This window comes from Lissotriton vulgaris, chromosome 1_1 (genome assembly GCF_964263255.1).
Source record: "Lissotriton vulgaris chromosome 1_1, aLisVul1.2, whole genome shotgun sequence".
Classification (NCBI taxonomy): Eukaryota; Metazoa; Chordata; class Amphibia; order Caudata; family Salamandridae; genus Lissotriton; species Lissotriton vulgaris.
In genome coordinates, this window is record NC_141685.1 from 890,153,995 (window position 1) to 890,168,784 (window position 14,790).

The 14,790-nt window shown below is 45.3% G+C and overlaps 2 protein-coding genes across 4 annotated transcripts in view; both read right to left on the reverse strand.

The window, feature by feature from the left end:
- Positions 1–14,790, reverse strand: part of ATF7IP (activating transcription factor 7 interacting protein) — a 673,891-nt gene that overhangs the window by 535,626 nt on the left and 123,475 nt on the right. The gene's annotated exons all lie outside the window — the stretch shown is intronic.
- Positions 2,020–2,683, reverse strand: LOC147748120 (MARVEL domain-containing protein 1-like). The gene has a single exon (XM_086936383.1). The coding sequence runs from the start codon at positions 2,681–2,683 to the stop codon at positions 2,138–2,140; it is 546 nt and encodes a 181-aa protein (XP_086792509.1). The 3' UTR covers positions 2,020–2,137.

Consider the following 14,790-nt stretch of genomic DNA (forward strand, 5'->3'; position numbering starts at 1 on the left):
GAAAGACATGAAGTGGAGGTCAATCATGAAATAGATAAAAACAATGCCAATGTGCTGAATTATAGGGACTCATGGAACAAAGCAAGGATAGAGATAAATATGTTTCTTTATTACTGTAAATAGTTGACCATAAAGATATAGAACACACCAGAAAAACAGATATAATAGTCATAAAATCTTAATTTAATATATTAAGAATCATAAAAATGTTTAAGTGGCATTTTACAATAGATGATGAATAAAAAGTCAAACGCTTCTTTATTTAACCATATAAAACAAGGACACAATTCTTGAACAAGCATTTACAATGCAACGGTTTCGCCTTTGGAAAAGTTAGAGCTATTGGCATTCTAAATGACAACATTTGTATTTATGTGTTGGTTTTGAAAACAGATAAATAAATGGCATTGTCATTTACATTGCCAGTAGCTTAATCTCTCGCAAATGTGAGACCTATTGTACCCTACGGACGAGCTCAGCAGACAGCAACTACTACCACGCACACCCACCCAGAGCCAGCCACATGCACACACACCCAGAGCCACACACACACACACCCACCCACCCAGAGCCACACACACACACACACCCACCCAGAGCAACACACACACACACACACCCACACACCCAGAGCCACACACGCACACACCCAGAGCGCCACACACCCAGAGCCACGCACGCACACACCCAGAGCCACACACACACACACACACACCCAGAGCGCCACACACACACACACACACACCCAGAGCGCCACACACACACACACACACACACACACACACACACACACACACACACACACACACACCCCCCCGCGCGCTCCATATGCAAAGAACGGGACGTAAAAGCACAGCCTAGCTTACTTGCCACCAAGCACCGCCCCGGCCCCTACTTCCGGAGATGTGGTATAGTACAAACCTACCCAATGTCGTTTCCCGAGGGCGGGATAGATATTGAATGGAATCCATTCTAAGATCAGGCATGAAGAACGCTGCTAAAAAGCCGATTCAGTTAAATAATTATCGTGTTATAGTCAAGGTATGAATAAAAACGCGTGGTTTGCAATTAAACAAAAGCGTATTTGGTTATGAATTCTTAATTCATAACTATATTAATGAATATTATAGAATAATACGCTTAAGAATGGGAAACGTTAAAGCATACCACTTCTTCTGATTGCAACGAAAAGTGTGTATTGGAAAACGTGGCTAGTTTGACTCCAGTGCTCACAATCTGTCGGCTGATTCACGCTTATTGAGAACCTATACATCCTCTGGATCATTCCAGGAGCCGCTTAAACAGACAAAACGTGGGCAATAGTTATTCTATTAATAGCTGCTATGCGCTCATTCTTAGGAAGAGTTGGGTAAGAAAACCTGTCCACCTTGGGCTTGGCAACAGCGTCAGCCAATGCAAAAATTAAAACGTCGCCTTGGCAATGCACAAACAAATGTGCTCCGCCAATCCACAGGAAGGAAGGGGCGGAGAACGCGTGGTGAGATCAGGGCAAAGATAGTGTGAGAAGCAGTGACGTTGAAATAAAACCCTACGTTGCAGACAACTCGACCCTTCAGTGCTAGTTTGATGAGCCGATAGTTAGTGCAAGAAATCAAACCAGAGCCGGAATATATCCCATCCCCCGAATGTACCCAGTAATCAATTTAAGTTGGTTTGAAACCACGCGAGAAGAGAACTGAAAGGTCAGTTCCGATCATCACACAGTAGTATATGGGAATCATCATTCTTCGCAAAAATATCCATATTATTCCAATGTGGTACCTCAACGTTATGATGTTCTCTCTTTTTGTCTTAAATATAAAGAATTGTTGTTCCTGTAATGCACCTCAGTAAGCGGTTTGGTGTAACGGCTGAGAAACTAATTCTAATCTCGGCATAAAGATGTCACCTCAAACGTTTGATCCTGGGCAAACCGCTTTGCACCCGTGATGTTTTTGTTTCCTTAGTTCCGTAAACGTGGAAGTGCTTGGAAACAGACAGACCATCAGCATTGGGCGCTATAGTGTAATGTACCGGGAAGACCATTGTGTTCAGATTGGAAGCGCCTGGAGGTGGTTAGGTCTGCCGTGGCGCTGCATCCAAGCCCTCGCACTCACTCTCCACCCCCGGACGGGGCTCAGATGAGGCCCTGCTGGCCCCGGCACTTCTTGCAGGCGCAGGCCACGGCGGACAGCAGGTAGAGCAGGCAGCAGAGGCAGGCGAAGGAGGCGGCCAGGTAGATGTGGTAGAGGCAGTCGTGCTTGTAGGCCGACACGCTGCAGTACTCGTGCCGCAGGGTCTTGTGGATCCTGATGCCGGCGGCAGCGGCCTGCAGGCCGGCGGCCAGGGCGTCGTGGGCGGCGTTGGTGGTCAGCCAGCGCTCGTCGCCCAGAAGAGACACCAGGTCCTGCTTCTCCAGAAGGGTCAGCAGGTAGAGGGCGATGGTCAGCAGCCAGAAGAGCACGGCCACGAAGAGGGCGAAGTGGATGGCGCCCTCGTACTTCTTGCAGGAGATGGTGATCCAGAGGGCGGCCCCGGCCAGCGGCTGCAGCACCCGCAGCACCCCCAGGAAGCTGCGCAGGAAGGCCCGGTTCGCCTGCAGGGAGGCCTGCGCCGCCTGCGGGGGCGGGTGTGCGGGCGGGGGCGGGTGCGCTGAAGGGTGTGGGTAGGGTGGAGGGGGCATAGCAGGCAGGGAGAGGTCAGGATCCTGGCAGGGAACGTCTAAAGAGACAGCCCGGCGAAGATCTCCTGAGTAAAGAGTTCTGTCCGAGATCAAAGTTTCAGAGAAGAAAGCACCGCGCCAACAGCACCAAATCTGGACAAGTTGTCTCTGCAAACAGCCACACTGACAGCGGGAAGAGATGGGGGGGGGGGCACATGGACAGCGGGAGGGGAGGGAAGCACTCGCCTGGACTTCTTCCGGCAGCGGTCGGCTTGGAGGAATGACAACGAAAAAACTCTGAAGAAAAAAAAATAATAAACCGCCCACCGCCGCATGACGTACGAAAAGAGGCGGAGAGCGAAAGAAATCGCTGGAACGCCCACGAATCTGCTCCCACAATGACTGACGCATCTCTGTTCCAATGGCTAGCCTCCATTTACGGAGCTAGCCAAAGGAAGAGAGAGGCTGGACAAAGCCCCAGACTGCTTCTCAAAATATTTCGCCTGCGCGAACGCTGCTGCGCAGCGGACGCCAGGCGAAACCTAAAAAGGGGCCTTTATCACCGTCATGCATCTCTTATCTTTACTACACAACTTAAAAAGTGTCCCAAACAAACACATGTATAAACATCTCTCAACAGGGTCAGAAAAAGCATAGCCGGCCTCACTTGGCAGAATTTAGCCTCCTTTACATCAGGAGGCAAATATATTTTGCTTAGTAGAATGTAATGACCACAAAACATGACAATAGGCAACATAGTCAGCTCAGAAGGGACATAACACCCACACACGTCCCTAAACGGCCGTCTGCAGCCCATCCATAAGTGAGGCTAACCATTGTCAAAAATACATACATTCCCAGTCTGGAGCGAAGATGACGATGATAGGTGTCATTCACCCAGGTTAAATAGGAGGCCATGGAGCCGACTGACAAAAAATTATTCCCACACTGATGGTTTAAAAGATTCTCGTTCCTCTTGATTGACAGACAGCTGAATTATAAAGTGATATTTAACAAATTGATAATCTTGTTTGGTGATACCTTCTGGGTGCGTGAACAGACTTTATATAGTACAACCAAGGGACTGTTTTATAATTATTGAGGGAAAGACCATCCTTGATAATCAGCCTATTTAAACTAAGCTCACTCGCAAGTTAGATAAACAGCCAACACAGTAAGGGTAAGAGCCTAAGTTTAAGCAGATCTGGTATGTAACAAATGCCCAGCTCTCAAACGAGTCTAGGGAGGGGCGGGCCATGCTCTGCATCAGCAACGGCCAGCCCTAGGGAGGAGGAGTAAGTGTGAATGACTGGACGGGCGTCTTACGAGGACCAATCCAACATTTACACTTTAATTTCTCAAACCCAGCTGTCTTGCACACTCCGGTGGGATAAAAGGCACAAGCTCCCTGTCCCCAACTGAGCAGCATTTCAGCCCACTCAGATCAATCCTGGCACTTTTTTCATGCTGGGTAATAGCATAAGAGCAGCAAACAGATTGCGTGAGAAGGAGAGCAGAGGAGTACCAAGGCGGTTGGGGCAGAGGAGCACCGAAGCGGTGTCCGTGAGTAGCAGGCAAGTTCTAGTGGCAGCAGCTGATACGAGAACATTAATGTTGTTCCTATGTTTGTATCAGCTAATGCTCATGCAAGGGTCTGCATGAGGAAGGTTGGAATTTTCTGTAGAGAGAAACATTTTAGTAAAAATAGAAGTAAAGCAAACCAGTTTAAAAGAGGAAGTGGTTTTGTGCATAGAAGCTGTTTGGTGCGCAGAAGTAGTTTTGTATGCATGTTTCCGGCAAGCCTGATCTCTATATTGCATGACTGCAGTCACTGCCAAATCTGGATTACAATGAGCCAATGTAACCAAAACGCACAGTCACCGGCTTTGTACCTCAAATAGATAATTTGTGTGTCACAAGATGACTAACAGTGATTACAGGATGGTCTTAATTGTACGAGAGTTTTAGAGACTGGAAAATTGGTGAAGCCTATGGAGAGCATTTGAAGGGGAACCTGCATAGAGCACGTTACCATAGTCAAGCCTTGATGTAATTAAGGCACTGACTACATTTTTTCTTGTCGCTTCTGGTAGCATCCAACAGATTTTCCTCAACCATTTAATAATGGTGAAGCAAGGGGCTGCGACTTTGACTGAACGGGGATGCATACTAAGGGCCTCTTCTATTGTGATACCTAAGTTACGGACTTGTGGTGAGGGAGATGGAAGAACACCCATTTTGCTTGTCCAATGTTGCTGGCTCCATAGGTCTTTCTGTTTTCCTAACACCAATACCTCTGTTTTCTCTCCATTTAATTTCAAAAAGTTATTTTGCATCCATGATGCTATGTTATTTAGGCCTGTCTTTAGAGTAGAGGAAGTGGCTGTGTTATGAACAGACAGGGAAAAAATTATTTGAGAATCAACGGCATAGGAAAACATGGATAAACTGGATTTCCCAGCCGTGATTTGTCATGGATTTGTCCTCATGACTACTCTATCCATGTGCATTTCGGCTCATGTATGGTGAGTGCTTGCAGCTCGCTTAATGTACGGAGTGATGTCACTGCAATTAGAAAGGCCATTAAAGTTTGACAAATTTTAGGGTGGCCTTGTGGAGTGGTTCAAATGGTTCTTTCATCAGTTGGGTCAACACCACACTTAGGTTTCATGTATATGGCTGTGCACTCCTTGATGGGGCTATTCTTTTGGTGCCTTCCAGAGATCTTTTGATCACTGTTGCAGTGAAGTAACTTTGGGCTATATATCCTCTTGGGTTAGCCACAATCTCCTCCAGATGCCTTTTTAGTGAAGCATAGGTTAGCTTGCTATCTAGTAGGTATGTGAGGCATCTGATAACTTTAATGTCTTCTGTCCTGAAAAATGCCAGATCTTTGGCACCTTCTTGTGGTGCACCAATGTTGTCTGGCCCAAGTTGGAGCAACTAGAATGAGCGTCAGGGAATGTTGTTGTAGTTTGCGTACCACTAACGGAAGTAGTGGGAGAGGACGAAAAGCGTACGCAAATAGTTTTGACCAGTTTATCCATATTGCCTTTGGACAATGGGTGTGGGTATCTGGCGGCAAAGTTTGGGCATTTAGCGTTTTCGTGGGTGGCAAAGAGGTCCATCTGAGGTTGTCCCCACATTTGAAAAATTGATGAAGAACTTGCGGATGAAGTTCCCACTCAAGGGTCTGCTGTGTTTGTCGACTTAGCAGATCTGCCATAGTGTTTTGTACTCCTGGGACGTGTTGGGCTAAGAGGAAGATCTTTAGTGGATAGCCCATCTCCATATCTGCTGTGCTAACAGAGAGCTGCAGAGAGTGTGTTCCCCCTTGTTTGTTTATGTAGTACATAGCTGTCATATTGTCTGTGCGGACTAAGACAGGTTGCCGGACTCTTGAATTTGAAATGCTTTGAGGCTAGAAACACAGCTAGCAACTCCAAATGGTTGATGTGGAGTAACATTTGTTGTGGTGTCCACCTGCCTTGCATGGTCTGATGCAGTAGGTGAGCTCCCCAGCCGGAGAGCGATGCGTCCGCTGTCATGACTATTTAAGGAACTGGCTCTAGAAACGGTCGCCCATTGGAAAGGTTTTTGGTGTTCCACCATTGCAGAGAACGAGGAGTCCGACTGTCTACCAACCCTAGGTCTGTTAGTTGACCTTGAGCCTGGTTCCATTGGCGTGCTAGGCACTCTTGAAGTGGACGCATTTGTAGTCTTGCGTGAGGTACTACAAATATGCAAGATGCCATCATTCCTATAAGCTGCACGAACACTCGAGCTGGTAGCGAGTGTTGCAGTTTGAATTGTGTTAGGAAAGTTTGCACACTTGTTATCCTGGCTGGAGAGAGATAGGCTAGTGTTAGTTGTGTGTTTATTGTAGCGCAGAGATACTGTTGTATGTGCGAGGGTTGCAGATGCGATTTGATGTGAATTGCTGTGAATCCAAATTTGTGAAGCAGTTGAATAGTAGCGTGAGTGTGTTGTACACACTGGCTGTATGAGCTGGCTTTTATGAGCCAGTCGTCTAGATATGGGAAGACATGAATATGTTGTCTTCTTAAGTGTGCTGCTACTACTGCTAGGCATTTTGCAAAACACCCTTGGCTCTGTTGTGACTCCGAATGGGAGCGCTTTGAACTGGTAGTGCTGCCCGTCTACCACGAATCTGAGATATTTTCTGTGCGCTGTGTGGATGGGAATATGGAAGTAGGCGTCCTTGAGATCTAGAGTGACAAGGAAATCGTTTAGTATCAGAAGTGGAAGGATTTGTTGGAGTGTGACCATATGAAAATGATCCGACTGTATGTAAATGTTTAGAGGTCTGAGGTCTAGGATGAGTCTTAGAGATCCATCCTTCTTTGGTATTAGGAAATATAGGGAGTATACTCTTTGTTTTTCTGATGCTCTGGAACTATTTCTATTGCATTTTTCTGCAGGAGGGATATTACCTCCTGTCTGAGCAGTGTTAAATGTTCTTGTGACATTGGACGCAGCTTGGGTGGTATGTTTGGTGGGTGGGTGTTAGTTCTAGACCATAACCTGATTGAATTATTTGGAGCACCCACCTGTCTGATGTGATGTTTTCCCAGGCTGGCAGGCATTGTTGAAGTCTTCCCCCGACAGGAGAGGAATGGGATGGGGGAAAGGGGAGGGAGTCATTTGGCAGGGGTAGAGGCAGAGTGGGAGTTGTTATTTTTACCTTTGCCTTTGTTATTGTTACCCCTGTAACCATCCCTTTGGTAGCCCTTGCTGTAAGTGGACTGTGTAGGGGCTTTGTATGAGGTAGAAGGTGTGTCTGAAGAGTATCACCTGGTGGTACCTCGATAGGATGAGGGTCGAAATGAACGTCTGGGAGCCTGCGACTGCAGTGCTCCCATAGATTTGGCGGTATCTGTATCCTTTTTCATTTTTTTAAGTGATACATCTACGTTAGGTCCGAATAGGTGTTGCTAATCAAAGGGTTGATTAAGAATGGCACTTTGTACTTCAGGTTTGAACCCGGATATGCGTAGCCAGGCATGTCTACGTAATAAAACGCTGGTGTTAACTGCCCTAGAGGCAGTATCTGCTGCATCAAGTGCACATCGAATAGAGGGGTTTGTAATATTTTTCCCTTCTTGGATAAGCTCATTTGCTCTATCCTTGTACTTATCAAGGAGGTGCCTCATTTAGGATTCTAATTTGTCATAATGTGCCCTATCGTATCTGGCTAATAATGCCTGTGTATTGGCGATACGCCACATGTTTGCTGCTTGAGACGCAGTTCTTTTCCCTGATGCGTCAAGTAGCTTAGACTCTTTATCTGGGGGTGGAGCTTCACCTGATGTTTGTGAGTTTGCTCTCTTGCGTGCATTGGAAACTACAAGTGAGTCTAGTGGTACTGGGCCTTTAATGTATGCTGGGTCTGAGGGGGCAGCTTTATATTTTTTCTCTATACGAGGGTTAATGACCTGAGTTCTGACTGGGTCCTTGAAGACTTCAGGAGCATGCTTATTCACTCCTTTAAGCATTGGTAAAATGGAGGAGGACCTTTGTGCATTATCAAAGGTATCCTTTAGGAAGTCTTCATCTACAGGGTATGTATGCATGTCTACCACATGATATTGCGCAGCTCTGTGAATTAATTGATTGAAACTAATAGTGTATTCTGGTGGGGAAGGCCTTGAGGGGTATATGTCATCCTGAGGGACATTTGGGACATCTAGGGTGTTATAATCATCCCACAGGTCAGGTGATCCTGTAGGAGTTGCTGGAACAGGTATGTTACCCCCCCCATATCGTCAGAGCTATCATCCCTGTTGTCATCGTCTGGTATGATAGAGGATGCTGGGGAATGTTGTGGTATGGGAGGATGTGGTGATGGTACAGGTGAAAGAAGGGGACGGCAGTCTTAAGGGAGAGGAAGCCATCTTTGAATGCGGAGCTGGAGCTGGTGTGTCCAGTGGTCGCTTTTTTGAAGCCAAAATTAGCTGTTCAGTGACTGGATCTTCAGCTAGAGTCTTCTGAGCAGGGTCTGGATAAAGTAAGTCCTCTGCAGGAGGCCGATCTTTTGGTGTGGAGGAAGGTTTCGGCACCAAAGCGGTTTGTTTTGGTTTTTTGGCAATGTCTTTAACCTTAGAAGCAGGAGTCTTTTTCGGCCCCGAAGCTTTTTTCGGTTCAGAGGATTTTTTCGGCTCTGGTATATTTTTTTGATCCGATGTTTTTTTTCGGTTCCGGTGGGTTTTTCGAATCTGAAGCGGGTTTGCTTGGTTCCGATCTGGGTTTTGGTGCAGAAGGAGTAGTGGTATGTTTTGGCGCTGATGGTTTGGATGTCGGCGTATCCGGTGAAGTTGTCTTTTTCGGTGCCGGTAAGTGTGCGACGACACCGTGCGAAGGCCGACTCGAGCCCGAGTCACCTGAAGGCTTAATTAGCTTCTTTTTTTTATGTAACGGTTGTGTAGTATGTCTTTTCACAAATTTGTCATGCATTATGTCAATATGAATTTTGTATGACATTGCGCAATATGTGTTTTGTTTAACAATGTGGTTTTCAAATATGTGATTTCCTTCTCAAAACATGTATAAATACGTTTATTTGTTTTGTGTATCTAAATAACATAAATTAAGCATAACCCTTCGGTGCTCATGTGCTCATGACGAGCTGAGCTTGTCATAACCACACCCATTTCTATTAGGGTACAGCACAGGAGAGGAATATCTAAAGCAGCCAAGGTGTTAATAAAGCTAACGAACTTTAGAAATGTTTTGTCTAAGGTTCATGTCAATTGTATAGGAAATAGTCCTAGTCCTCCTGGACACTCTCACTGTTCTCAATTATACAGTGGTCCAGGTGGTTTAGGACCCAAGCCTTGCCTTTTTAGACAACTTTTTATTTAAAGCATCACGACTAAGCCCCTAGCGTACACAAACTAAGCCTGTGAAATTCTATTTTGGCCCCTAGATGCAGCAGCATACTGTGTTCACAAGGGCCCCATTACTCTTGTCCTTCACTGAACTATTCAATGCAAAGCGGCCAAAAATTAAAAAAAAACCTGGTCTTGAACTCTCCCATTTCTTCCGAAGTACCTCCCTCACACCATCTCAGGTCACTTCTCGCATCCAGCTCACTCTTAGTTTAGCCCTTACACTCTTACAAGTTTAAGCAGCATTAAAATACCAAACAGCCAAAGTAAGCTACCCTGAAATAGTCTTACCATTTTGCATGCTCACACTGAAGTAAGAATGTTCTCTAGAGTACCAGCTTTTACAAGAAATAACTTCCCATCTCTGGTCTGCGCTATGCGTTGTTGAGACATTTGTCCCCAAAACATTTTTGCTGATGTGTTTTTGGGTGGGCTGGTTTATCCCCATTTTCAATTGGCATATTTTCTCTTGTGAGAGGGTCTTCTTGCTACCCTGGCTAATCAATTATACAACTTGATCTCTCAGAGTTTGTACCAGTGTTTAGAGTAACTTCAACTTCAGCTGCCTTCTAAGTTAGGCTAAGTCCTTAAGTTCCTGGTGTCTCTTGTGACTTATCGGCCCTAGTGTTCTACCACAGACTTTCACTATACATCAAACAGAATAGAGCTATTTGTGCTTAAATGGTGAAGTAGACACCGCAATGGAAGCAGGCAAATATTACTACCCTAAGCCCGACAATCCACATACCCCAAATGTGACACAAAATTGTAGACGGACATGCTAATCGGGACAGCCTATCAGGCTCATCCCTGGGCACCTAGACCTCTCATGCCAGTGTGGCAAGCCTACTATGGAATGGCATCCTTCAAGCATACCTTGTCAACAGATTACAAAGACAAGATGTAAGCCTAGTGGTAGGTGCCCATGCACAACTTGAAGCAGTGAGAACACAAACTGACAGCACAAAGATGGTTTTCTTTATTTAGCATCCAGAGCAAAAAAAATAGATGGCGGAAGGAAGACATCCACCAGGAAGAAAGGACAGAGTTGTTCAGATTGTCAAATCGAAAAGACAGGTCCAGTAAAAACAAAATCATTGATAAAGCAGGCACCCCCTGCTCTTTTATCTCACCCTTGCAGGTTCCTGCTTTATCCTTTTGAGATGTATTTTTTCGTCTCTCTTCCTCATTCTTTCCCCTTTTGTGTTTTCCCTCGGTTTCTGTTGGCAAATGACCAATGAGGAAAAATAAGGGCTGGTCTCAAAAATAAGTGCCTGTGGCCCACATCGGCCCAAATTAAATGTATGTTCAGCCCACTGCTTATCTATGAGAAAAAGAAAGCCATTTAATCACAGTTGTGTATGTTCATTGAAGTGAACAGATTTTATTACACCCTCTGAGTACTATTGTGTATGTGCTACACCCACCCTGGTCCCCTGTTCCCTCCCTGCTGATCTCCCCAGGATCTGGGTCCCGCCACTCCTACAACGACCACAACCTCTATGGGTAATCAGAAGTAGAGTGAATCAGGCTCAGGTGCACTTTTGGTTATACACCGTTCAAAAAAAGCACTCAGTGTTTCTTACCCATTTCTTGGGCTAGGTTATTTTTCACAAGTCCTTTCAGGCACTGCCATGCAGCCAGGAAGGCCTATCTTACCCATTTCTTGGGCTAGGTTATTTTTCACAAGTCTTTTCAGGCACCGCCATGCACCCAGAATGGCTCTCAAGCACGCTCAAAAGATCCATGCATAATCCGGTCAGAGTTCACTGGAAACAGGGGCAGGCCCTAATCAGAAGCTTGGTCGCCGGGCCTCTCCTCCACAGGAACAGGGCTGGATCCTAGGGGATGAGTTTGAGGATCCAACCACAACACTCGACGGTGCGGCTCCTCCGTAGTAGATGCAGCCCAAAGATTGGTTGACTGGCAGTGCTGACAGTCAGCAGCTCTGATTGGACCCAAGTATTTGCAGCTTTAAAGGGCCCTCAATAATCAGCATTTGAATTCCCCATATGGGCCTACTGTACCTAGCAGATGCAGCCCAGAATGGGCAATCTATAGTCAAGCAATGGCAACAGGACTGGGTCATCAGCAATTGTGCATTCCCAGTGGTTCGATTACCAGCAGAAACCATGGTGAGACTTTGGAGGTTTTACAGGCACCAGGGTCAGTACAAATCACTCGTGTGCCGTCTTAATTCTTCCTGGATGACTCACGGGGACATGCTAGACTGTGCTCTTTTGTGGACAGTCTCTGCACTTACAAGGCCAGACTGGGTCCTTCCTCTCATCCAGCGGGCAGGCTTCTAGGCACTTAAGGGCATGTACATATCTTCTCTAGAATGAAATGTAGACTGCAGGTGAAGTCCCCCTGTCCTTTCTTCCTGGTGGATGACTTCCTTCCACTGTCTGCATGACTGGCTGTCAGGCAGACACAGGACCTGGTTTAACAGCAGTCCGCTGAATACCCTTGAGCAGTGCATTTTTTTTATTCATAAGCAACCTGGAACTTTAACAAAATGGAGTGGTGTTGGCCACATTTTTATAGTCTAGTTCCATAAAGTGGATGCGGACCCACTATCTCGAGCTGAAGAACCAGCTTTGGGTGGTTCTTCTTTGAACTATCCCTTCCAGGCTGATCACCTGACAGCCTTAATGCAAGAAGCCATACTCTACCACAGATAGCACAGAGGATGTCCCCATCCTGTGGCACCCACAATAGTGGCACAGGGTTTCTTCATCTTTTTGTCATACGCCCAACCGAAGGAGTAATCTGAGAAAGACAAAAGGACAGGTCTCACCTAGAGACTTTCTCACCTTCGAAAAGTATGCAGCCCCACCCCTCAACCCTACCATCCACCATCTGGTAGTGTTCATGAAGACTTCTCTTAAGCTCCTTTTTAACCAAAGCCACACAGAATTTGCAAAGGCAGTCCTGCTTCTATTACCTGCCTGGGTCTTTTCCCTCCAGGTATAGGCATGTAAGTCATACAATTACATTGTCTGGGAGTGCAATCCTAACACTCCATTTCGAGCTAGGCTAGGACAGGTGTATCCAAATTGAACCCCACTGCCCTCCATTACGCGGACTCACTCCGACAATGCTAGGGTTACATACAATCACTTTGTAACAAATACTTTGAAAGTAAGGATCTGAGCAGGCACGTAGAAGTCAAACTTTTCCACAGATGGGCCAGTAGGTAGAACCGCAACCCTAATGACTCAGATAAAAAGTCTGGTTTTACAGGTCTCATGGACTCTTTCTAGCTTATAGACAACGTACACTTTCCTTATTAATAGCATGCCCTACATCAAACAGGACGATTGACTGCACTGCAATTAATATTTTTTATAGAAAAAATGTATTAGCTGTGGAGTAGCTTTTTGACCACTCCTACATAATATATATATATATATATATTCTATTGAAAGAAATAAACATTTATAGAAAACGGATCCACTAAGGTGCTAGCTACAACACAATTAGTTTCTAATTTTACCTATACTATGTAGCTCATCTAACTAGGAAGACTCAAATTCCAATGCAGTCACTTTTTGTAGATGAATTTGAGAGGTTAAACACACGTTTGCTATGAGAAGACCAACAGTACATCAGATGTTGTAACAGTTAAATCCAGGAAAAGAAGTGGCCTTCCTGGACATGGCTTGACATTCTAGAAAAAGTGTGGTTGAATGACTGCCGACTTCCCAGCTGGCTGTAACTTTCCACTGGCTTGCTCTCAGGCACGCCTGCTGCTCACATCAGACATTCATCAGGGGGTTGCTATGCAACGCTCATTCTTGAGCTTCAGGCTATGTCATTCCTGGCATCAAGCCAGCAGGGAACGGAGTACTGGGCTGGCACCATCCAAGAGGCGGAGCGCTGCCCAAAAAAAATCTAATATCATCAGCTTAACTGAACAGAAAAATAACTCTTCAAATGGCAGCATTTGCAGAACATTCTAGTAAGAGAACAAGATAATTCAACTCAGTCACACCTCCATTAATGCCTTCTTGAAACAGTTTTTTCATTTTTTTTTTCAACTAATACGCACACCCTCTGTGCCCTGCCGCTGAAGATATCCATGTAACCTCAAATTAGGAATTGGATTAAAAAAAATATTAATATATATTAACATTGATAAAGGCTCTTGTGAAGCCGAAACACGTCTCTCTAGCCATGGGAATGTGTGAGACCTGATTTATTAAAGAAAGCCTTCGAGTACGTGCCTTCTTCTTTGCTCGAGTGAGTGAGTATCTATGTATGTCTATCGCTCGCTTTTATCCTGTACTAATGGAATGATCCTGAGAGTGAGAGAGAGTGAGAGAGAGTGTGTGTGTGTATATATATATATATATATATATATATTTTTTTTTTTCTTTTCACACTTTCAAAATGTTTTTAGTTGTTTTTAAACACAAAAAGCATACAAAACATGTTTTTTTCAAAATCATAACAGACACACAAAAGCCAGACTGACAAAAAAACTGAATTTCAAGTAAAGTTTTTTGGTGAAAATGCAGAGGCCTCAGGCGAAAAGTAAACGACTAAAAACCCAGATGACTCCCTCACACCTAGTCACCAGTTTAAGACACAGGTAGAACGGATCAAGTCTGAGCGGAAACACCTATTAACAAGCACTGGCAAAGCAAAAGGTAAGAGATTTGTCAAGATGACTGACAAAAGCAAAAAAAATAAGGGTTTAATATGCCAATTCATGTATCGTTAGCACATTATAGCAAGACACAATGGAGGGAGCTAGCTGGAGTAAACAGAGGGCTACATTTTTGAATAAGTACCTTATGCCGTTAAATACAAGCGCTCGATTGGAAGCAGAAGAATATACCCAAAACATCCAACAGCATTAGGCAGCAGAGAAATGCTCCACTGGGCTGAGCCAAGACATAACTGACAGAGTATCAAGCCAATAGTGGCTGGTTAAAGAAAGCAAATTGTTGAAAGGGGCGACCCACACAGAGGGCCGGATTAAGAGTACGGCAGTCCTGGGACCGCTCGATCACAAGTTTTGCAGTAGGACCACCGCAATACCGTTTCCAGACGGAGCTCCTGAGGTGGATAGAGGCGGTGCATGCATTTGTATCGCCATGCCCATTAGTACCTGCGTTTTTGCAGACACCGCAGAGAAGGGGTACCAAACAGGGCCTCAGGGAGTTTTAGCCCATTGGGACATGCAAGTGGCAAGGTGCTTCAGGCTCTCTT

Coding starts and splice junctions, on each gene's coding strand:
- LOC147748120 (XM_086936383.1), bottom strand. CDS start 2,683: ATGCCCCCTCCACCCTACCCACACCCTTCAGCGCACCCGCCCCCGCCC.